Source organism: Oncorhynchus mykiss, chromosome 25 (assembly GCF_013265735.2).
Source record: "Oncorhynchus mykiss isolate Arlee chromosome 25, USDA_OmykA_1.1, whole genome shotgun sequence".
Classification (NCBI taxonomy): Eukaryota; Metazoa; Chordata; class Actinopteri; order Salmoniformes; family Salmonidae; genus Oncorhynchus; species Oncorhynchus mykiss.
This window is the reverse complement of record NC_048589.1, coordinates 24595036-24619067: the sequence shown is the minus strand read 5'-3', so window position 1 is coordinate 24619067 and position 24032 is coordinate 24595036. Positions and strand designations below refer to the sequence as shown.

The 24032-nt window shown below is 41.9% G+C and overlaps 1 protein-coding gene across 1 annotated transcript; it reads right to left on the bottom strand.

Annotated features, from left to right (window-relative positions):
- Positions 1 to 1957: 1957 nt before the first annotated feature.
- On the bottom strand, positions 1958 to 23482 carry LOC110505689 (decaprenyl-diphosphate synthase subunit 2). Its single transcript, XM_021585081.2, has 8 exons — positions 22784 to 23482; positions 15949 to 16086; positions 7890 to 8088; positions 5026 to 5100; positions 3810 to 3983; positions 3465 to 3599; positions 3313 to 3348; positions 1958 to 2313 (listed from the first exon to the last, which is right to left on the bottom strand). The coding sequence occupies exons 1-8, from the start codon at positions 23053 to 23055 to the stop codon at positions 2158 to 2160; spliced, it is 1185 nt and encodes a 394-aa protein (XP_021440756.2). The 5' UTR covers positions 23056 to 23482; the 3' UTR covers positions 1958 to 2157.
- Between the last annotated feature and the right edge of the window lie 550 nt (positions 23483 to 24032).

Genomic DNA, 24032 nt, shown 5'->3' with positions numbered 1-24032 from the left:
TTCTAAACTGCAACCTTCCTTCCTCCCTCCCTGCCTTGAAGTGCAAGGACTAGAGATCCACACCTGTAATTGTGGGCCTGTAGCAAGGATCTCAAGAAAGACAGGTAAATGTTCTCAGGAAAAAAAATCCCAGTTAAGAAAAACTTTTGTTTTAGTTATTTGAAGGCCCAAATCGGTTTCCCCCTAGTCTCCTCTTTATGTTTGGTCCCTTTAACTTCCCGTTTCTTTCCTCCTGTCTGCTCACGGCATGGATTAATATTACATAAATGGCCAGAGGCTTGCTCTTGTACACAATGTTCCTACTAAATGGAAGCAACACTGCAGCTAACCTAACAGAGCCAAAAACATAGGAGTGGACTCAAACTACTACCCACATCCCATCGACTGAGATGCAAATTTTTATTTAAATGCCCTCTGCATTACTGGATCAGCCTCGCAGTCCTAGTCTTTTCCCCTTCCTCTGTACCCCATGCCCTTCAGGCCAGGCCGCATGTAACAGAGACACTGATGGTAGTGGTGACTCTTCTCCACCAATGTTCCCTCTATTTTTTGGCACTGAGCAAATTTCAGATCTGTTGAGTGCAAACTTGAATCTTGTGAAATTTCTGTGCAACTTCCGGTGCGCGTTTATTGTACCCGCTTTAATTTACTGTTTTAGGCTACTGTGGCTATTTGATACTGTGGCTATTTAATGTACGCCTACCAGTGGCCTATTATGAAAAAAACTATGGAGAAAATAACATGGAAATAGCTGTTCTATCATTCAGCCTACAGTAGCAGGCAATGTGTGGTGTTCAATGAAGGCCTACACTCCATGAGACTTTTGACATAAACATGCACAGCTTGACATTAACCTGTTCATCCACTTGTCCTTCAGACAAGGTGACTGAAAATTAGGTGTTTGATGCAAAAACCACTTTGTAAAAATAATGCAGTTTATTTTGTAGTCTCTTTACCATTATTACAGAGAATCAGACAAATGATGCTACCCTCTCCCTATTGGTTACTTAGCTTATTCAAGTCTGTCTCAAAATACAATACTGCCCCTTTAGGACAAAAAAAGCTCTTTACCTGACTTGCTTTTCAAAGATGTCTAGAAATGTACAGGTTTTGTGCTCTTGTACGATGCAATCACTACCACATTGCTGACTACAAATTAAGTAAAACTGGGCCAATAACTCACTAACTAGCAAAGAATATGAACAAATGTGCACACGTGGCTACATGCAGCTCTTGCTTTGATCTCAAAACAAGCGCATAATAATCCTGACCGCTCATGCTGTAAAACTCCAGTTCAAAGTGAATGGCACAAATCCATATGATAAATGGTCTGCTTTGCAATACTGCAGCTGACTGGTTAATGCTCACCGGTCTGTATAGAGTACAGGCCTGAGTCATGCCTGTCAATGCAATAGAATCATACTCCAATCCGTTCTGCCTACAACAAAATCTCTTTCAAAGTTTGTTTTGCATACGAAGTCTTGCATAGTTTGTTTTGTTTCGGTATGTTGCATTGAAAGTGGCTAATATTGTGTTGATTCGATCACAATTCCCACAGTAAAGGGAAATGTTGATAGTGTTAACTAAACGGGGAAAACTCTAGAAAGTTGAGTGAAGTTCAATCTCATGCTTAGAGGGAACATTGTTCTCTACCCAGTTTCACACCTTGGCTATCCCCTGCCGAGAGTGCCAGGGAAACCACAGGCCACCACCCTGGCGCCAACCCACAGTGCACATCGCCCCAATCAATACCCTTGCATTTCCTGTCCATTTGCTGCAGGTCACAGGAATGGGACTCATTAATAATTACTGCTGGCGGAGCTTCAAGTGTGCTCCTCGTGGCACGGCCAACGAAAGTTGACATTTTCCCATCCTAGATTTTTGTTTTCTGTTGCACAGTGACTGAGCAAAGTCATAATAGCAGTAAAGTAGTAAACACAAAATAACTCAAGATGACTGGATGTGAATTGTTTTAATAGCAAACAGTTAAATGGAGTTTTAAAGGTGTGATCTGTAGTTTAATTTCCGGTAATCGGCAGTCGGACTTAGGGGGTCGTGAGTATTCTGCTCACTGATTGGCTTAAATGGAACCAAGATTGTTTTTCTAGCATCGATTGATTGTGCACGTTGTCCTGAGGCCACAGGAGAGTAGGGGGGTCAGAACTTTGTGACAGCACGAGCGATGTTCTCCAAGGCTGAACGTGCCTCAGAGGAAGGGAAACACTGGATGGACTCCAGAGCTTTGTTGCCATGGTAACGGCACAGATCTATTGTCGAGGTGACACCTTTCTCCAATTTGATCGTGGACCGCAGCTGTTACAGGAAGAGACCATAGGACATGACTTCAGCATTTTTTTATGTAAGCAAATGTTGAAATGAGCATCCTATTGTGAACACTGAGGATGGGAATGTGCAGTGGTCTATATAAAACTACATTGGTCATGAGACTCCCCCTCCCCCAGACACACTGAGTAGTCTTGGGTGTCTTTCCCCCCCTTCTGCTCTGGCTCAGTCAGGAGATCTTTTTGCTTAGGGCGTTCTACCTAATGAATTCTGGGACTGAAAAGACCCTGTGGGCTTTCGCTTAAAAAACAGCAGGCAGGGAGCATTGCTCCACTGCACTTAATGTGGGTGCACGCTCCTCAGTTTGGAAACGGGGACACAGCAAACTCCAAGTCTCCTCCACACTCCATTAGTCCCCAGAAAGTCCTGTCCATCACTTTCTCTTCTTATGTTGAACAACAGGTGGCCAAGATATCCAAAATATGGTCTGACAGACCATTTCCATGGTTGTTCAGACTGCATTACATTTAAGACTAACAGGAGCAGCGCACAGGGCACACCTAGTGTTTGACACAATATGTATTTCAGCGTAAAAGCCCAGGCAAGCAGGACACATGTATTATATTGTAAATACTAATCTATATGAAAATGATCGTAGCTACAATGACTGTGGTGCAGTTAGGAGGATACATTCTCCCCATATCCCCCTCGTGTCCTCATGAAGGAGATTCTCTGACAATGCAACTGTCTCGGTCTCTCTGTCTCCTCCACAAATAGTCTTGGGTACCTAATCCCCCACGATCTGGTTTCAGACGTGACCAGAGATCCCCCACCCCCCCGTAGTCTCTTCCTGCACCCCCATCTGTCCCCTCCTTTCCTCTCTAACTGACTTTGGGAAGGAAATGTCAAACTTGAGATTGGTTACAGTGGATATCAACACTATCTAAGCATCTTTGGCAGTCTTGCAACCCACCTTGCTACCATACCACAATAAAAAACATCCACTGTATGTACATTCACCCTGCTGACCTTTGTATAGTCCATTTGTCTTCCAATAGTTTTTGCCTGTTTACAGAGAAAGATGGGAAAGAAAATTCAAGAAGTATTCATATTTACCTTGTAGCTATATAAACAATTAAAATGTCAGAAAAAGTAATAGCACAAGATAAGTGGTTCAGTACCTGTTGCAGCTGATGACACCATGTCTCCTGCCCCACAATCTGACGGTGGAAAACCACAGGGGCCGAGTTAAAACTGAAGGTTACTGGGTCTGCTGAGCTGCTGCTCTTTACAAATAGCTGCAGGTCAGAATTCAACTAAAGAGGGGGGAATGACAGCATTAGTCTATAATCATGACAGCCTAATCATGATCCTTACATGTTACATTTCACCATCTCTCAGTCTATTGCAAATACACGCTCTGTCCTTTTCCCTCGCATTTTCACATTTTTAGGAAAGACAAGGGAAGCAGCATGAATCTATACTTTTCAGCAGAGCCAATCTTTCAGGTTTCCTGCAATACTTGCCTTGTGGCCCAATGATAGATGCTTGCCATATTTGTAAGCCAGTCCTTGTGCATCTTTGTCATGTTTGGCGAGCTCCATCGCTGCCTGACAGCTTTTTGCCAGCAAGGCACCATGGGACAAGAATGTCTGCTCTTCCCACATGTCCATGTTGATTTCATCAGTCAGGCTATTGTCCTGAGAAGAGCAGTTTACATAAAATGGTATGTATTCAGTTATGACTGTTTCCAATATGAAGTACATTTTATCCAAATATCTATATTTCCAATAACAGCTCCAACCATAGAATATATAGTACATAAGAGCATTTCACTGGAAAAATATAAACTGTAGACTAAAACTATTTATTTTGTTAAAAATTGTGATTTATAAACACAGTACAAAGCTCCAAGGAGAGAAGAGCCCAGGTTGAAACTGTAACCTCCTCTGAGGTAGAACACAACACTGAGTTCTGCTGGGAAAGCTCTTCTTCAAAGGGTGAGGTGTAAACTGTATCTCTCTACCTGCACAAATAATCAGGTACGTCCAGTAGCATCCAGTACATAATAATAGCAGATACCTGATATAACAGTGTTATTCATTTAAGCCCACTAAATAGTTTGTCAAAATTAGTTTTTTGTTAAAAAAAATTAAAAAAATGTAAATTTTTTAGTTATTATGACCATAACTGTATTAGGGGATGCCTTGACAGATTTTTTTTAGGAATGTTCTCAGTTTGACTGATGTCATGTAACTACAGGTAACTGCCAAAACAAAGGAAACACGAGTAAATAAGGGATACAAAAAATATTGAAAGCAGGTGCTTCCACACAGGTATGGTTTTCTGAGTTATTTAAGCAATTAACATCCCATCATGCTTAGGGTCATGTATTCAACAATGCCTAGTTGCCCATTATTTTGGCTACCATGGCTTGAAGAGATCTCAGTGGCTTTGAAAGGGGGGTCTCAGTCACCAGATCTCAACCCAATTGAACGCTTATGGGAGATTCTGGAGCAGCGTCTGAGACAGTGTTTTCTAGCACCATCAACAAAACACTAAATCAACTGAATATTTTATGGAAAGAAGGGTGTCACATCCCTCCTGTGGAGTTCAAGACACCTGTAGAATCTGTGCCAAGGTGCATTGAGGTTGTTCCCTATTCAGACACTTTATGTTGGTAGTTACCTGTAACTTTAGCTGGCTAGGGTGACCCTGGTAGTGGTATTGTAATTGTCTTACCTCCAAACTGTTGTGGATCTCATGGTAGATTCCCTGCACCAAGTCACCAATGGCACTCGATATCAACTCCACAACCTGTCAAACGCAAAAGAAAAAAAGCTTTGCTTAACCACCATTACTTTACGTAGTATTGAAATTGCTCTAAAGAGAGATGGGGATGGGGTTTAGACTAAGAGGGTGTCTGGGTTGTAAATTGGCCAGCTCTAACTCCTCACATTGCCAGCTCATTATCAGACCAGTGTGGACTGACTGAGGACTGCCTGCTGTTTTTATTAAGCACACCCAGACTGAGCTTTATCAATTTGAATCTTATTTATAGCGACCCCCAGTTTAAACTGTATTATGAGGCTTTATCAGGTATCCAGTCTGAGAAGCTGAAAGGCAGATGCCAAGGCAGAAATCAGGAAATGTCATGAGGGCTGAGGGGTTGATGAGGCTCTGGAGCAGTGGTCTGACATCTGGTGCTGGGGCTCTTATCAACAACCCAACTCAGAATTGATTATCAATTTGATACCTTCTTGTTTTAGATATAACTTCACTCTGCTCAACAGGGTGTGGCTGGGCGGTATTGTATATTCATCATTTTATTGTTATGTTTTACACTAGCTCCCTCCCGCGAATTCTCACAAGTCTACTGGGTCCAAGTGTGTGGGCATGTAGTGGAATGAATGTAAAAAAAACTCATCATATTGAGTCATCTGTCTGCAGTTGCCCAGACCCTCTTGCAGTGGGAATCCAGGACTACATTTTAAATTGCACCCTCACTCACACGCATGATACTAATCCTACACCTTATTTTATATGCTTGTCCAAATCAGTGACCGAGTTTAAATAATCTCAAACACCATGTTTATCAGGTTTATCTTCTTTCACAATCAATTGCTCCTAAAAAACAGCGTATGGGCACATAGATTTACAGTTCTAGGTAGATGAAAAGACAATCCATATGTTGTACTCTCTTACAGTCAAGAAGTTTTTTCATGATTTGAGAGCGTGTCTCTATCAGAGTCTTCATAGTGCGCTCGGGGTAACCAGATCCTTTAGGAAATATTAAAGAAACTCAAGCCTCACAAAAGGCCCAAAAGGACAATACCCCTACAGTGTTCCCAGATGTGCTGTCTTTGCTAGGCTGTGAATGAGGAATATGAAGGGAGGGGGGAGTCTTTTTTTGGAAAGTATCAGATAAGCCACGGCCTCCCCCTTACTCTACTCCCAAATCCAGGCAGATCGTGTTTTGCCGACAGGTCTGTGAGGGAGAGAAACCGGAGCTGGGCTCCGCGATCACTTTACCATTAATACCGGCCTAGGATTCCTCTCAAGGCCGGAACACATAATCCAGATCAATTGCTCCCCTAAAAAAATTCCCTGGTTTATGTGAAATACTTATACACCTCTAAGCGCTTATGCTACGACTGCTACTACAGTCATGTCTGTCTTGGTAACCCACAACAATCCTTGAAAAATGTAAAATATCAAGCAATTGGTGAGTGTGAACATGTTATTCTCTATCAAGTATTGAATAGGGGTCTCTATTTGTGACTGTCCGTTTATTTAAGAGACAGTGTCATGACCATAGTTTAGACACATGTGAGTACTAATTTCAAGTAGGCCGTGTTTTACAACTCTTGTGAACATTTTACTGTTAGGGGGAGAGTTGGGGGCACATGTATGTATGTCCAACAGGGGGAGCTCTAGAATGTCATTACATTATTGAAAAGACGACAATATGAATTATACTGCAAAACAAATGAGTGTCATGATGTTCATGTAAGGTGTTAAAAATGCCTATGTATATCAATTTGACAATGCTCAAATTTAAAGAAACAGGGGTACTTCTTTTATCAGAATTGTCGTGATCACAGTGTCTTTAGGTGGCATTTTAAATGCCTGTTTGTCTGTCTGAGCATGAACAATCTGAGCTGAGGGGAGAATTTGGAAGATTGCAAAGCAGAGAGAAAATAGGTTATTATGATCCTCTTGTGCAGCCACATTCTGACCGTAGAGGTTGGTGACACATTCTGACCGTTGAGGACACATTCTGACCGTTGAGGACACATTCTGACCGTTGAGGACACATTCTGACCGTTGAGGACACATTCTGACAATTGAGGACACATTCTGACAGTTGAGGACACATTCTGACAGTTGAGGACACATTCTGACAGTTGAGGACACATTCTGACGGTTGAGGACACATTCTGACGGTTGAGGACAGTTGAGGACACATTCTGACAGTTGAGGACACATTCTGACAGTTGAGGACACATTCTGACAGTTGAGGACACATTCTGACAGTTGAGGACACATTCTGACAGTTGAGGACACATTCTGACAGTTGAGGTTGGTGACACATTCTGTCAGCAAAGGATTGCCAGTGTATGCACTGGAAGTGAACTGTGACCCCCATGCCCTCACACGCACACTGCAGAAGTGCTTAGTAAGAATGAGTAGAAGAGCGTAAGAGAATGTAACCTGTGTAAATGGGGGTGCATTATTCCCACCCAAGCATATTTTGTCTGTGTGAGTATCAGTCTGCCTGCCAGTGGCCTAAGTGAGAGAATAGATTTGTTGATTCGATCAATCCACAACGGCCAGGAGAACTTGACACAGCAAGCTGATGTAAGTGGTGTTTAAACTCCTCTGCTTATACAGTTTGTATTCGCATCAATTTCATTATCTGTATTGCAGTCATCTCAACATTGTCAAGTATCATCTTCATCTCACTGACAATCTATTGAAACCTCACAGGTAAAAGGCTGAAATCAGATAGCATTTTGGAAGACATTTAAAGGCAGAACGAAAAAGCTACAGGGCAAGAAATGTGTCCATCTCCAACAGAATGTTATATGATGACTATTTCATACCTTAGTATTGTTTAGCTGGGCCAGTCCAGTGCAAGCATTGGCAAGCAAGAAGTCCCCACTGAGAACGGACATCTTGTTTCCAAACTGCATGTCCTTCAGAGGACCGTCAGAGTTGGTCCACCCCTTTAGGTTGATGATCCCACGATGCACCAGGAAGGCCGTGTGGATGAGCTCTGTGACTTCAGCCAGGTTCCTCTGACTACAGAGGAAATATATACATTGTCGAATTGTCATCAGTAAAGCATACACTGAACAAAAATATAAAATGCAACAATTCCAAAGATTTTATTGAGTTACAGTTCATTAGGAAATCAGTCAATTTAAATAAATAAATTAGGGCCAAATCTATGGATTACGCTGAAACATGAGGTGATTGCGGCGGATAAATATCACTTGTTATTGATATCTACATAGCGCATTGATGTGAATCACACTGCTGCTCTCTCATTTAGCTATTTGTGCTTTGCGGAATGGGTTGTTGTGGATGGCTGTTCACAAATCTAAATGTGTATTTGAACCCAATAATGGTTGAATTCAAGAAGTCTAAGCTGCCTATCAATCATTGTTTTTGAAACCAGTGGACAGCCAGTGAAAAATGCGCTCTTGCAAATGCTGCGAAGTGCATCCATTGGCCTAATGGACACATGCTCAAACTCGCATACTTTTGATAAGACTTACAGGGGCAATCTGTAGTTGCTACAACCATTTTTATCAAAGGTTTGGACACACCTTTTTACTATTTTCTACATTGTAGAATAATAGTGAAGACATCAAAACTATGAAATAACACATATGCAATCATGTAGTAACCAACAACAAAAAAGTGTTAAATCAAAATATATTTTAAATTCTTCAAAGTAGCCATGCTTTGCCTTGATGACAGCTGTTGGCATTCTCTCATCCAGCTTCACCTGGAATGCTTTTCCAACAGTCTTGAAGGAGTTCCCACATATGCTGAGCACTTGTTGGCTGCTTTTCCTTCACTCTGTGGTCCAACTCATCCCAAGCCATCTCAATTAGGTTGAGGTCGGGTGATTGTGGAGGCCAGGTCATCTGATGCAGCCCTCCATCACTCTCCTTGGTCAAATAGCCCTTATACAGCCTGGAGGTGTGTTGGGTCATTGTCCTGTTGAAACCAGATGTGATGGCGTATCGCTGCAGAATGCTGTGGTAGCCATGCTGGTAAAGTGTGCCTTGAATTCTAAATAAATCACTGAGAGTGTCACCAGCAAAGCACCTCCCAACACCATCACACCTCCCCCTCCATGCTTCACGGTGGGAACCACACATGCAGAGATGATCTGTTCCCCTACTCTGCGTCTCACAAAGAAAAGTGATTGGAACCCAAAATCTCACATTTGGACTCATCAGATTAAAGGACATATTTCCACCAGTCTAATGTCCATTGCTCGTGTTTCTTGGCCCAAGCGAGTCTGTTCTTCTTATTTCTTTGCAGCAATTCAACCATGAAGGCCTGATTCTCGCAGTCTCCTCTGAACAGTTGATTTTGAGATGTGTCGGTTACTTGAACTCTGTGAAGCATTTATTTGGGCTGCAATTTCCGAGGATGGTAACTCTAATGAACTTATCCTCTGCAGCAGAGGTAACTCTGGGTCTTCCTTTCCTGTGGATGTCCTCATGAGAGCTAGTTTCATCATAGCGCTTGATGGTTTTTGTGACTGCACTTGAAGACACTTTAAAAGTCCTTGAAATTTTCCAGATTGACTGACCTTCAGGTCTTAAAGTAATGATGGACTGTCATTTCGCTTTGCTTATTTGAGCTGTTCTTGCCATAAGATGGACTTGGTCTTTTACCAAATAGGGCTATCTTCTGTTTACCACCCCTATCTTGTCACAATACAACTGATTGGCTCAAACACATTGAGAAGGAAAGAAATTCCACAAATTAACTTTTAACAAGGCTGTTGATTGAATAATTGAAATGCATTCCATGTGACTACCTCATGAAGCTGGTTGAGAGAATGCCGAGAGAATGCCAAGAGTGTGCAAAGCTGTCATCAAGGCAAAGGGTGGCTACTTTGAAGAATGTCAAATATATTTTAATTTGTTCAACTGGCAGCGTCATTAAACAGTACCCACAAAACACTAGTCTCAACGGTAACAGTGAAAAGGCGTCTCCGGGATGCTAGCCTTCTAGGCAGAGTTGCAAAGAAAAAGCCATATATCTCAGACTGGACAAAAAATATATATTAAGATGGGCAAAAGAACACAGACACTGGACAGAGGAACTCTGCCTAGAAGGCCAGCATCCCAGAGTCGCCTCTTCACTGTTGACGTTGAGACTGGTGTTTTGCGGTATTATTTAATGAATCTGCCAGTTGAGGACTTGTGAGGCGTCTGTTTCTCAAACTAGACACTAATGTACTTGTCCTCTTGCTCAGTTGTGCACCGGGGCCTCCCACTCCTCTTTCTATTCTGGTTATTGCCAGTTTGCTCTGTTCTCTGAAGGCAGTGTACACAGCGTTGTACGAGATCTTCAGTTTATTGGCAAATTCTCGCATGGAATAGCCTTCATTTCTCAGAGCAAGAATAGACTGATGAGTTTCAGAAGAAAGTTATTTGTTTCTGGCCATTTTGAGCCTGTAATCGAACCCACAAATGCTGATGCTCCAGATACTCAACTAGTCTAAAGATGGACAGTTGTATTGCTTCTTTAATCAGAACAACAGTTTACAGCTGTGCTAACATAATTGCAAAAGGGTTTTCTAGCGATCAATTAGCTAATCCAAGTTGATCATTTTAAAAGGCTAACACAACATGCCAAAATATAAGATTATTTACAATGTTTACAAACATTGGAGAAAAACAAACACTTCATAGATTCATAACATGGTTAAAACAATAATTTTGATATTGTGGATAGTCAGTCCTTGCATCCATAGCTCTGTCTATTAATCTAAGAGTGGTTACATTTCTCCAGGCACATCTCTCAGCTGTGGATTTGCCCTTTAAACAGCTGCATATTATCAAGATGTCAAAGTGTCACTAACAAAAAGGTAAACAATAGGCCTATAGCAAATGCAGCATATGGCATTCATTTTTCACATGTAAATAGGACTTCTCAGTCGTGCTCAAAGCATGCCATTCCATGAGCGCAGCATTTATTTTTCAACTCGAATCAATGAGCCCAATCAGTCCTCCATGACAACAAAATCATAAACAGAGTAGGGCTGGCTAATAAGTCCTTAGTTTTTGGGGTTATGCTCAGGTAAAACAATTTGGCTAATCTATACTTCCATATTTCCAAGTCCTATTCTTGAAGATCAAGGGGTATAACATTTATTGGAATAACTGGAATTCTGATAGACTTTGGTTTTTAATGTAAAGATATAATTTAATCACATTATTATATGTAGTAGAAAGCGATGGGTTAGAAGAGACCTACATAACCAACCCATAAAGTAAAATGTAAAATCCATATATGCCAGCTATGTAAAGTTTTACATTGATTTATCCTGCAATAGATGTTTTTCCATTGGTAAAATACATTTTTGTCTTATTCTAATGCCCCTTAAGGGAAATGTAATCTAAAAGTAAATTAATGTAATCAGATTACATTGCTGAGTTTGGGCAATCCAAAAGTTACATTACTGATTAGAATTTGACAGGTAACTAATAACGGATTACATTTAGAAAGTAACCTACCCAAACCCGCCCTTAAGCATGGTTGTGGCTAATTCCCATTGCTGTACAGACTAGTATGGTAAGCAATCTATTGTGATAATGTAATTTATACAATGGAAAAGTTATAACCTACTTACAATATGTTTGCTTCGAATGACTTACTACTTAAAAGTAATGTTGTGATAATATATAGCCCTAGTGTCTACCTGATTAATGATGATCGCTGGCAATCAACTGCAATGATTCGATTTATCTCTAGAGAAACCGTGCGTTGGGCTCACTAAAACGAACTAAATGGAATTCAAAGTCGGTCATTTAGTTGTTTAATAACCGAAAAAACACATACAATTCGGTTAATCGCTCAACACTATTCCAGGGAAATTGAGTCTTTTGAAAGAGAGAAATGAAACTACAACCGAGGTCTAACAGATCTAACTTCAAATTTTCAAACTTAGGTTGCAAGATTTGATCGATATATTCTATGTATTTTCGTTGTTATCTAAATAACTAATGGTAAAGTCACGTATCCAGGTAATCTCGCTTCAGAGCGCGCGCTCACTACAGGACATGAACGAGCGCGTATCTCGTGCACTAAATGATGCCAGGTAATAAGAATGTACTGGGATAGGACTGCAGATGGTTCATTATGCATGTATGAGCCATGCACTGACACGTCGAGTCCAAAACGGCAGGTTTAAAAAGCAGCGAGGTAATGTTCAATCTTCCTGAACGCATCTTTGAAATACATTTTAAAAATAAAAAGTTCTCCATTATTGAGGAAAAATAAATAAGCCTTTACTAAATTCCATTATAGTCATTAGAAATAACAGCTATTCTTGATTACCAGAGAAAAGACATGCAAATTGTTTTTGAATGGAGCCTTTGCACATAGTCTGAGGGAGGCTATAATCAAACGTTGATTCAGTCTTTGCTGGGGGATAATTAGATCCCCCCTCCATATGGTCTGAGCCTGCCAGGGCAAGACAGACATACCGACCGACCGGGGGGATCAGTCTGTGGAGGGAGCCAGGGATGGGTGCGCTGATGGACACTTTAGGGCCATCTTTCAGATGGTGTGAAACAGTCCTGATAAGACATTTCAAATCCAGTCATCTGTCAATTCTAGTTGTTCCTGCCCATAATACACCGTACACATGCATGCCTTGTCTGGCAGCAGGTAATTGCATGTTCTACAGTTGCTCAGAGAGAGTTGTTAGTAAAATGCTATAATGTCATTTATTTCGCTGCTCAATCATACCCATTGTCCCCCTTCTGTGAAGAGTAGTATATTTGGCCTCTCTTTGACAATGTCTTTCATTTCAATCCCTGCCACTGCATTGATGTTATTAACACACAGGATTAAAATGTGTCGGTGTAGACATTTTAACAGACTACAAGTTAGGGATGAAAATTACATAGATAAATTGTTCTCAACATTTAGGCTAATTTAACATTTGATTCATGGATTCAACGCAGTTGATTAATTTATCTGGTCCCACTACTTACATCAAATCTTAACCTGGGTACAGATCTTAGACAAATACTGAGCGTATTGCTACTGCAGCAAAAGTATAAAGCAGGCTATTGAGTACATTTTGTACAAATGCAGCTAAACAATAATAATAATGTTGGCACTGGTAGCTATTCCAACAGACACCCTTCCCACCACCACCACCACTCCTCCAACAGACACACTTCCCACCACCACTCCTCCAACAGACACACTTCCCACCACCACCACTCCTCCAACAGACACTTCCCACCACCACCACTCCTCCAACAGACACACTTCCCACCACCACCACTCCTCCAACAGACACACTTCCCACCACCACCACTCCTCCAACAGACACACTTCCCACCACCACCACTCCTCCAACAGACACCCTTCCCACCACCACCACTCCTCCAACAGACACCCTTCCCACCACCACCACCACCACCCCTCCAACAGACACCCTTCCCACCACCACCCCTCCAACAGACACCCTTCTCACCACCACCCCTCCAACAGACACCCTTCTCACCACCACCCCTCCAACAGACACACTTCCCACCACCACCACTCCTCCAACAGACACCCTTCCCACCACCACCCCTCCAACAGACACCCTTCTCACCACCACCCCTCCAACAGACACACTTCCCACCACCACCCCTCCAACAGACACACTTCCCACCACCACCCCTCCAACAGACACACTTCCCACCACCACCCCTCCAACAGACACACTTCCCACCACCACTCCTCCAACAGACATACTTCCCACCACCACCCCTCCAACAGACACACTTCCCACCACCACTCCTCCAACAGACACACTTCCCACCACCACTCCTCCAACAGACACACTTCCCACCACCACTCCTCCAACAGACACACTTCCCACCACCACTCCTCCAACAGACACACTTCCCACCACCACTCCTCCAACAGACACACTTCCCACCACCACTCCTCCAACAGACACACTTCCCACCACCACTCCTCCAACAGACACACTTCCCACCACCACTCCTCCAACAGACACACTTCCCACCACCACTCCTCCAACAGACACACTTCCCACCACCACTCCTCCAACAGACACACTTCCCACCACCACTCCTCCAACAGACACACTTCCCACCACCACTCCTCCAACAGACACACTTCCCACCACCACCACCACTCCTCCAACAGACACCCTTCCCACCCCACACTAGGACCCCTAAAGAAGCCTCGCAGTCTCTGCCTCAGATCTTCAAGTCATGATAAACAGCGTTGGAGCCAGGGGAGGAAAAAGGGGAGAAGGGGACTTGTGTATAAATAGCTTCGGCAGCCGGTTGCATAGCAACTCATGCCATCTTGCTGAGGCGTTCCCGCCCCTAACACGCCCCTTGTCCTGAGTGTTCTGTTCCATTTTCCTCCCTCTACAGGGTCTGCAATACCCTGCAATACAGCTGTGCATCTGTGTTTTGTCTCTGGGTATCTGGCTGTTTTGTCTGTCTCCCTTTCTGTCTGTCCATCTCTCTGATTCCATACAGCTCTGGCCCTCTCTCTATGCTGAGATCCCTGGTGAGCCATCAGTACTGGGCACTGGAGTGGGAGACATTTTACAAATGCTGTCTGTCAGGAGGGAGGAGAAAATTCCCCTGGAGGTATAAATCAATCCCCCCATCAGTGCTCTGGCCCAGGTGCTAATGAGCCCACATTCCTTCAACAGAGGAGAGGGGGTGAGACAAAGTGAGAGTGAGAGGGGCAGAGAGGGGCAGGGGGAAGAGAGAAAGGAGAAGGGTGAGAGAAAGTGTCAGAGTGAGAGGGGGTCAGAGGGAGAGAAAGTCAGACAGAAATACAAAGGACAGGGAGTATGATGTAATATAGTTAATCATCATGACACATCACTGACTCCGTTGCACCGGCTCTATGCACACTCACTGGACTTTACCCCCCCCCCCCCCCCCCCCCACTCACACATACTACACTGACATTCCAACAGACTACATACACACACACACACACACGCATGCATTCATTTTGACGCAAAACACACATACACTCTTCACATACGCTGCTGAAACTCTGTTTATTATCTATCCGGATTGCCTAGTCACTTACCCCTACCTACATGTACATATTACCTCAATTACCTCAACTACCCCGTACCCCTGCACATTGACTCGGTACTGGGACTCCTTGTATATAGTCTCGTTACTGTTATTTTATTGTGTTACCATTTCCATTTTTGCTCATTTTTCATACTTTTTAACTCTGCATTGTTGGGAAAGGGATCGTAAGTAAGCATTTCACAGTAAAGTCTACGCATGTGTCAAATAAAATGTTATTTGAGTAGAAGACACAATCCTCATGAAACTGGATGCAACATTTTGCAGTATGGGGATCCTGAAGTAGCTGATGTATTGCTTTTGTTTACTTTGAATTGTTGGTCATTTCAATAGCTGGAGTCCTAATCGTATGGATGGTCGATAACTTGATAAGTCAGACTGTAAGCATATTCATTACAGCCACTCCACACTAGCCCCCCTCCCGTCCTGCTTGACAGACTTCTCCACTGAAGTTATAGTTGAGGCAGTGCTGCTTGCCAGCTAGGAGCAAGAAAAAGGCCATTCAGACACCCAGTGTACCACCTGCCAAACACAACAGCGACTTCTGGTAACCACTTGGCATGGTTGTAGAGTAATCTCCACACAAAATTCCATGTTCTGGGCAACATTCTGTATGTGTGCGGTGTGCTTGCGTGAGTGAGTAAGTGAATGTTGTCATCGGAAAAAATGATAAATTGGAGCTGGTGTGTGTGGGTGCTGTCAGATCAGGAGCAATGAAAAGTATGTTCCTGTCTTTTCACCAAGTCAGTGGTAATGAAGGAAAGGAGACAAGGAAAGAAAGCTATGGAGGAACATGAGGCGTGTTTACCTGGGGTAGATGCCGCTGACCATGTCCTGGGGCAGGTGGTCTGAGGCTGTGTGCTGGCTGGGACCAGCTGCCTTGGACATCAACAGGACCACCAGACCCCTCATCTGAAGGTTGTTTCTGCTGTCATAGATGAGGCCCCTGAGAAGAGAGCCAGGCATCAATCAGGCATTTATTGTTGGGTAAGGGTTTATACATTTGTGGAGATATGCTCTTTTCATACACAGAAAAGACATTTGAATGAAGACAGAAAAATGAATTGTAAGTGAGATCGACACAAATCAGGCATGCCTTGGGCCACATCTTGAATTTGCCAAAATGTTCCATTTCATGTATGATATTTCATCTTTCCCACACATTTAAATAAAATGTCCTTCAGGAGTAAAAAAAAAAAAAAAAAAAAAAAAACATACGTATTTTCATCAACCCAAAATCTATTATGGCAAGCAGGCAATTGGCGTGGAATTGCAGGCTAAGTAAGCAGCCTCTTAACAATGACAAAGAAAATTCCCAGTAATTGTATGGAAATGAGAGGTGGTGCGACACTATATTAATGAGGTTGTGTGTAGCTTTCAACGCCTCTCTCCAGGGGCGCCCCAAAAATCCCTTTATTCCCTCGCATCAATGCTAAGCAAAGAAAATGGCTAATTGCTGCTTCATGGGGGTGACACATAGAGAAAGGTCAACACACTCATGGAGACAACTGCCGTTCAAAATCATAATTAATTCAACTGCATTGTCAAAGAAGTGGTGGAGGGCTTTATATTCAATGAGCATACCTTCAAGACATCAACTCAAGAGTTTGATAAACATTTTCAGTAGCTGAATTGCCAGACAACCTTTTTTTAATTGCTAGGGGAAGTGTCAACCTGAGAGCACAGCTATGAAGGAAGGTGAGGGGAAAAACTAAAAATGTTCTGTTTGTGAAAATTCATGTCATGGAATGCACCTTGGAATATTTATCCATTGCTTGCATTTTTGTTGGTGGAACCCACCCTTTTATAGTAGAATAATAAATACATCTCAGAGTGTAGCTTTAAACAAGCAAGCTTAGACAGGAGACTAATGATTAATTAAAGACCGAACCATATTGATCAGCTGTGGCACAACACATTGTTTGCCAGCAGAACGGGGCCCCAAACACAATTCAAGCAGAGCTGCAAGGCTCTAGTGGTGGGCTGGCCACTGTGAAGATAAAATAACTGTGGTCCCTAGGGAGCGGTTAGACAGAGAACATCTAATCCTGTCCCCAGGGAGCCCCCTGTGCCATGAATCACACTCTCGTTAGAGCCCTGAGTAGACACCGAGCACCACCCACTCCGCCTGCGCCCAGACACCAACCGGGGAGAGAAAGAAGCAAAGGAGAGGACAAAAGAGACAGACAGAGAATGAAGGGAAAGTGCAAGAGGCAGAGGAAGAAAGAGTAGGAGAAAGAGAGAACAAGAGAAAAGGATGGGGAGCGAGAGGGAGAGATGGACAGGGAGAGGGGAATAGAGAGATTTAAAAATGGAAGATGGGAGATACGGTAAGTGCAACAGATAAGTACGGAAACTGACAGGTCTAATTTTATCTGTTAAATCCCTATCTCAGTGGAACCTAAGGAAAACCATCACATGAAACAAGTTGACATCTGATTCTTTCCTGTGTTCATAATTGTAACAAAAATAACAGCATGTAGCCTAGGTTAACCTCAACCAAATTCAGTACACTTTTGCCAGGTTTCTAAAATTTCTCCTACATCAAGCCCTAGGTAAACAAAAAATATTTATTGAGAGGTAAAAATTGGCATTATGAGGCGTGAAATTACACTGAAATTCCCATAGCTTTCAATTGAAAGAACAGCAACCACACCAAAAATGTTCTCTGCCTGTGGCGAGACTGGCCAAGTCTGCAGCCTGAAGATGGCAGTTGATTAATATTTATGCCAGTCGCCACACCATGGCACATCAATCAATCATAACCTCCTTCCTGCAAAGGGGTGGGGCTGGGATGAGTGCTGAGAAAGAGGGAGAGAGAAAGAGAGATGGGTCAATGTCATTTTAATGGGTAGCACTACTACAGCGCTCTCTGAATCTTATCTGTTGGTCTAGTACTGCACAGCTCTGAAAATGTATCACATGTAGTTAGACAATTTTTGGGGCAAAGCATCAATAACCATTTTTCTGTGAGAACCCAATCACTCAAGGTTAACATTTGGATGAAATCCTCAGTGTACAAAATATGATTTGGCATCTACCTCTAACTATTTCCTGAACTCCTACATGTGACGACAAAATCTCAGTGGAAAACAATGGAAGAGAAAAGTCAAACGGGGTCAAGGTCTTTCCCTGCTACAAAGTGAAAGTTCCTCTGTCCTGCATTGCCACACTCTGTAACTCCAGACTTTGGGCAAAGTTAACTGAGCTGATTTTTTTAAGAATGAAAGGAAAGGGAAAACCGAAACACGACTCCACAAGGGTCTGCCTGTCTGCTATTGAGGATATTTTGATCTGTGCAGCGTCTTGGACGGAGACAGTAGGAAATACAAGCCAGTCAACCAAAGATGACGGTGAGGAGTCAGCCTGTCAGAGGTCCACTTTGTCCCTGCGCTACAACACTGAAATGTATTGTCATTTCAGATGTAGGTGTATAGGTTATTACATCCTTGGGCTATATGGTTTCCAACACATGGCAGGATTGTGTGCATGGCAGGATTGGATTCCTGCACTCTTTTTATCATTCCCTGTCCATTTGCTTCTTTCTTATAGTGAGGAGCCATTCATCCCAACTGAAGAGAGATGGCACTGAAGGGTAACTAACTATCTGGCTGATAGTTTAGAGAGGTAAAAAATGTGATTTCTTCACCTGCCATACCTTTGTTGTGGTGGTGGGAGGGTAGATGCTTAAAGGGCTAATTAAGAAAAATTAAGCTATGAGGCTTTGTAATCAATCCATTTGAACTAAGTGCTAAGTTTATTCCAAAATTTAACAGAATGAGTGCTGGGAAAGAGGGAGACAGAAAGAGAGATGGGTCAGTGTCATTTTAATGGCTAGCACTACTACAGCGCTCTCTGAATCTTATTTGTGGTCTAGTACATGGCCTAATACTGCACAGCTCTTAAAATGTATCACATGTAGTGCGACAATTTTTGGAGCAAAGCATCAATACCCATTTTCTTAATTGAGAACACAATCACTTGAGGGTAGCAATTGGATAAACTCCTTAGTGTACAAAATAGGATTTGGCATCTACCTCTAAATATTTCCTGAACTCCTACATGTGATGACAAAAACTCAGTTGAAAACAATGGAAGCCACTTGAAGAGAAAAGTCAAACTGGGTCAAGGTCTTTCCCTGCAACAAAGTGAAAGTTCCTCTGTTCTGCATTGCCACACTCCGTAACTCCAGACTTAGCTGAACTGAATTTTTTAAGAATGAAAGGAAAAACCAAAGTCAAATGTTTAGATGAGTTCATATCATGCTGCCTACTCATGTTACACACTCATTTGGGTTTGAGCATTTAAATGAACAAAGCAGCTGTTTTTTACCTCAATATCAAATAATATCTGGGTAACAATTAAATAGCTTTGATTGTCTTCAATTAAAAATGACAAAAATAAACAAAAATGGCTTCTTAGCAAAGAGAAATTTCTCAAGCAAGAATTTGCTAGGACTGTCTGGGAGTGGTCTGAGTGGGGAGTGGAAAAACGAAAATGATCTGTTATTGGCAGACAGGTTTGGAAGTCTTTCTTATTGGTCTAATAACAAATTTACCGCCTGGTGATTTACCACCTGTCTTTTCAAAAACTCTTACACTAAAAGGGCATTATCATAATTTTTACAATTTCACAGTATTATTCCAACCTCAGTTTGGAAATATATACACAGAGTATAGAAACACCTTTCTAATTTTGAGCTGCACCCCCTTTACCCCACAGAACAGCCTTAATTCGTCAGGGCATGGACTCTACAAGGTGTCAAAAGCATTCCACAGGGATGCTGGCCCATGTTGGCTCCAATGCTTCCCACAGTTGTGTCAAGTTGGCTGGATGTCCTTCGGGTGGTGGACCATTCTTGATACACACAGGAAAATGTTGAGTGTGAAAAACCCAGCAGCATTGAGGTTCTTGACACACTCAAACCGGTGCGCCTGGCACCTACTACCATACCCCATTCAAAGGCACTTAAACCTTTTGTCTTCCCATTCACTCTCTAAATGGTACGCACACAATTCACATCTCAATGAAATGGCTTAAAAATCCTTCTTTAACCTGTCTTCTCCACCAATTGAAGTGGATTTAACAGGTGACATCAATAAGGGATCATAGCTTTCACCTGGTCAGTCGAAATCATGGAAAGAGCAGGTGTTCCTAATGTTTTGTACACTCATTGTATCAAACACAGGAAAATCAAGTTTGACAGCACTTGGCCCTAACATAATCTACACAGCACAGATTCCATGGAACTTATCATTGAAATTAGACACATTTTGAGTGTGTTTATTTTGCATCAACCTTTTAGCAGGCTAGAACTCTCTGAAGGAAAATCACACTAATTGTATTATTTTGGTTTCCATTGCATCATCTGAGACACTCTTATTTTCTTATGTCAATCCTCCATTTGATTTAGTGTAGGCAGTTTTTTTTCCCAGGCTTCTCTTTTGCTTACATTTACTGGATGACTATTTGTCTGAGGTCACTAGTCTACACATAACTTTGTTGACAATACCAGTAGGCACTGCTCAAGGAGAGGAGACAATTGAATTGCCAATACAAGCCACAAGAGGGAAGACACTCTACCCAGCTCAGTCCTCTACAGCTAAAAAACCCCAAGAGAAGACACCAGCATCTTTCTCCGGGAGCGGTACAAATCATGAAGCAGCTTACAAAATAACAACAAATTAAAACTTGTCTGAGACATAAGGACGGTTCATTATGGGGCTTAAGCTGTGACTATCATCCAGTCATCACACTTGCTCTCAATAACAGCATCTTTAACACACCAGCGGTCAAAACAACAACAAAAATCCCATGGCAAACTGTTGCGCAGCTGCTCCTAAACCCTGCTTGAAATTGAGGTTGTAAAACTGCATTTGTAAAATGATTCCACACAGTTGAAGGAGTAGAGAAATAAACATGCTAACAACATAAAACCAGGATCCCGCTCTTTTTTAAACAAAAGGCCCAAACTGCTTTCAAAATATATTTGCCGAAATGTATTTTCCTGCAATTGCATTAAAGAGCCACTGAACACTCCAATCTCCAGTGTTTTTCTGTTGTTCATTAGAAAAACTAGAATTCAATCTCGGGGGTGTGTTTCCTGACTGATTCCACGTATGGTTAATGATGTTTGTCCCCCATGAAACACTATTGATGCGGAATCCTATTTCACTTCACAAAATCTCCAGAATGAATCTACGATAAAACTTATTACAGATTTCATGAGTTCTGTTTTTGCCAAGGATGTTTAGTTTGGCAATTTTACATCTAACTAAGGTGTTTAGAGCAGTATTTCTCAAGTAAAAAAATGTGACGTCTTATGTAAACAAAGTCTACTGGGCAGGTCGGTCTCATGGTCTATTGGATAGAGAGCAATTACCGCAGCTGTTCACCCCATGTTAGTGGGCTAATGTATATCGTCAAATCAAAACCCAACCTTCATTTACCCGTTGTGACGCACGGATGTTCCAAACTCCCTTTTAGACGAGACTGACTTTATGACCAACATGATCCTATTTACACTTCGTAGTACATTTTGACACTAGAATAACTGTTTCTGACTCATATCGATGCCACATAGGCCATTTTCAAAGGGATTTGTTGCTTTTTAAAGGCAGTAGCGCTTTAAGAATTGTTGTGCATTGACTGCTTGTCAGAATACGTTTCCCTCCTATGGCACTCGGAATGTATGCGCCTCGAGAGGGATATTTATTTCACATAGAACACACAACAACAAGCCGACTAGGTAAATAGGTAAACTACTCTACTATGGGTCTGTTTTAATAACAACATTCCATGGCAAAAATAATAGCACTGGAAAGTATCATCCTGAGTGATAAATTATAGGCTTTGAATGACTTTGCCAACAGCTACAGGAGCCTACACACCACTGTCTGGGTTGAGCGCTACTGTGGTGTGCATTATAGACCATTTCATTCCCTTCATCTGAAAAACGGAGTGTCATCAACAATCATGCATCTCAGTTCAGTGCACACAGCGTAAAAGAGAAAATAAATATTTGAGAATAAATGTATTTGTAACTGTATAAAGCTGAAACCCAGGATATTCCTCAGTAAATCAATTAATAGGATTGTGCACTCTAAATACAACCTAATTTGACCTACAGTAGGTGCACCCAATGTGGATGGGTCTATTTTCTTCTCACATTGCAAACTGAAGCATAGCCTGGTACCAGATCTGTTTGTGCCATCATGTCAACTCCCATGGTATGGAGTGCCATGATGGCACAAACAGACTGATACCCTGGTTAACTGCAGCATGGCTTGAGTCACTTAAAGGGAACTGAACTGGCCTGATGGCATATGGTGCCAGCTGCTATAAGCATATGTGAAAAGAAAACAGGCCCTTTACTGTTCCTACATTTTGGGGTGTTGTTGAGGGGGTGACCAGGTCAGTTGAGGAGGCAGAAGTTGGTTGGATCAGCTTTATCAGAAGTTATGGTTGGGAAGATGGTGATTGACATCACTGTCATATCTGACAGAATCAAGTCTTCTAAAACCACAGATAGCCAACATAGAGTTACATTGTTTGTGTATGATAAAATTGTGTATGTAAATACTTGCATTACAAACATGAGGTAATATCATTTGCAATACTATATGTTTGTGTGTGAACCATACCTCGCAGTGCTGAGTAACGGGTGTTTTGTTCCAACCAGTTTCCTCACGTGCATTGCTACATTACTAAGTTCATCACTCAGCAAGCAGCGCAGGCTCACGAAGGAGGTCGGATAACCCACGATTTTCTCTGCATCCGAGACCACTTTATTTAAATTAGAAGGTGTTGCGTTGGAGAAAATACTTATGTTCCTCTGTCCACGGTTTAACAAACTGATGCACGAGAGTCGAAACCAAATTACTGTCATCTTTATAGCTGAAGGTTTTTTACTCATTTAATTTGAAACAAGGGTAAAGCAAACCCTTGAGTTTTCGATCAAAGCTTAGCACAAGCTAGAATAAGTCGACTAAACAAATAAACTAAACGATGGCAGGAAATTAAATTAACTTACAAAATTAGATATCTAGCTAGCTAGTTAGCTATCCATATCTACAATATATCATGTTAGCAACACCTGTAACGTTATGATGGGTGTCATCCTCGCTGGCGACAGTCATTTGAAATTAATTTAAGTACTTTACATTACGGCGCCACGTATGTCCTGAGTATAATGCTGGGTTATCACCCTACTTAATTTGATACTTATTCCCTTTGAGATATTCTATAAAGTATTGTAAATATTCCGCAACACAGGACCTAAAAAGTTAAGCATTGACACAGGAGGCCACCATCTTGACGAAACGCCCTACGGTATGTCGCAAAACGTTTACAACAGTACCTTATGCCCATAGAAATAGAATCAATGGATTCTATTTCCATGTTTGTGCCCCATTTATCAGCATTTGGAATCAGTTTTCAAATAGGCTACAAGTGAACGCTGTCTTGTGGTTAGTATCACCAAAAAGAATAGATGTGCATGTATCTTGTAAAATTAGTTATAAAGTCCACTCTATAAAGATTTGGGTTGCCGGTGGATTTAAAATGGACAAAACATTGTTTAATTTTGATTAACTGTGAAGGATTCAACATTAATAGTGAAATAATGACAAAAATTAAAAGAAAAACATGCATTTTTGCATTTTCTTTCGATTTTGGATTGAATTGTTCTTCTCAAGTAGCATCATTGACATCAAATCAAAGTTTATTTGTCACGTGTGCCGAATGCAACAGGTGTAGACCTTACAGTGAATTGCTTACTTACAGGCTCTAACCAATTGTGCAAAAATGTATTAGGTCAACAATAGGTAGGTAAAGAAATAAAACAACAGTAAAAAGACAGGCTATATACAGTAGCGAGGCTATAAAAGTAGC

Bases quoted from the DNA above. Each gene is read 5' to 3' on its own strand.
- LOC110505689 (XM_021585081.2), bottom strand. From the start codon at position 23,055: ATGAGTAAAAAACCTTCAGCTATAAAGATGACAGTAATTTGGTTTCGA. The intron at 5,101-7,889 runs GTATGAAATAGT...TGCGTTTGACAG, and splicing joins CCCAGCTAAACAATACTAAG to GTTGTGGAGTTGATATCGAG. The intron at 3,349-3,464 runs GTACTGAACCAC...CTCTGTAAACAG, and splicing joins GGTGTCATCAGCTGCAACAG to GCAAAAACTATTGGAAGACA.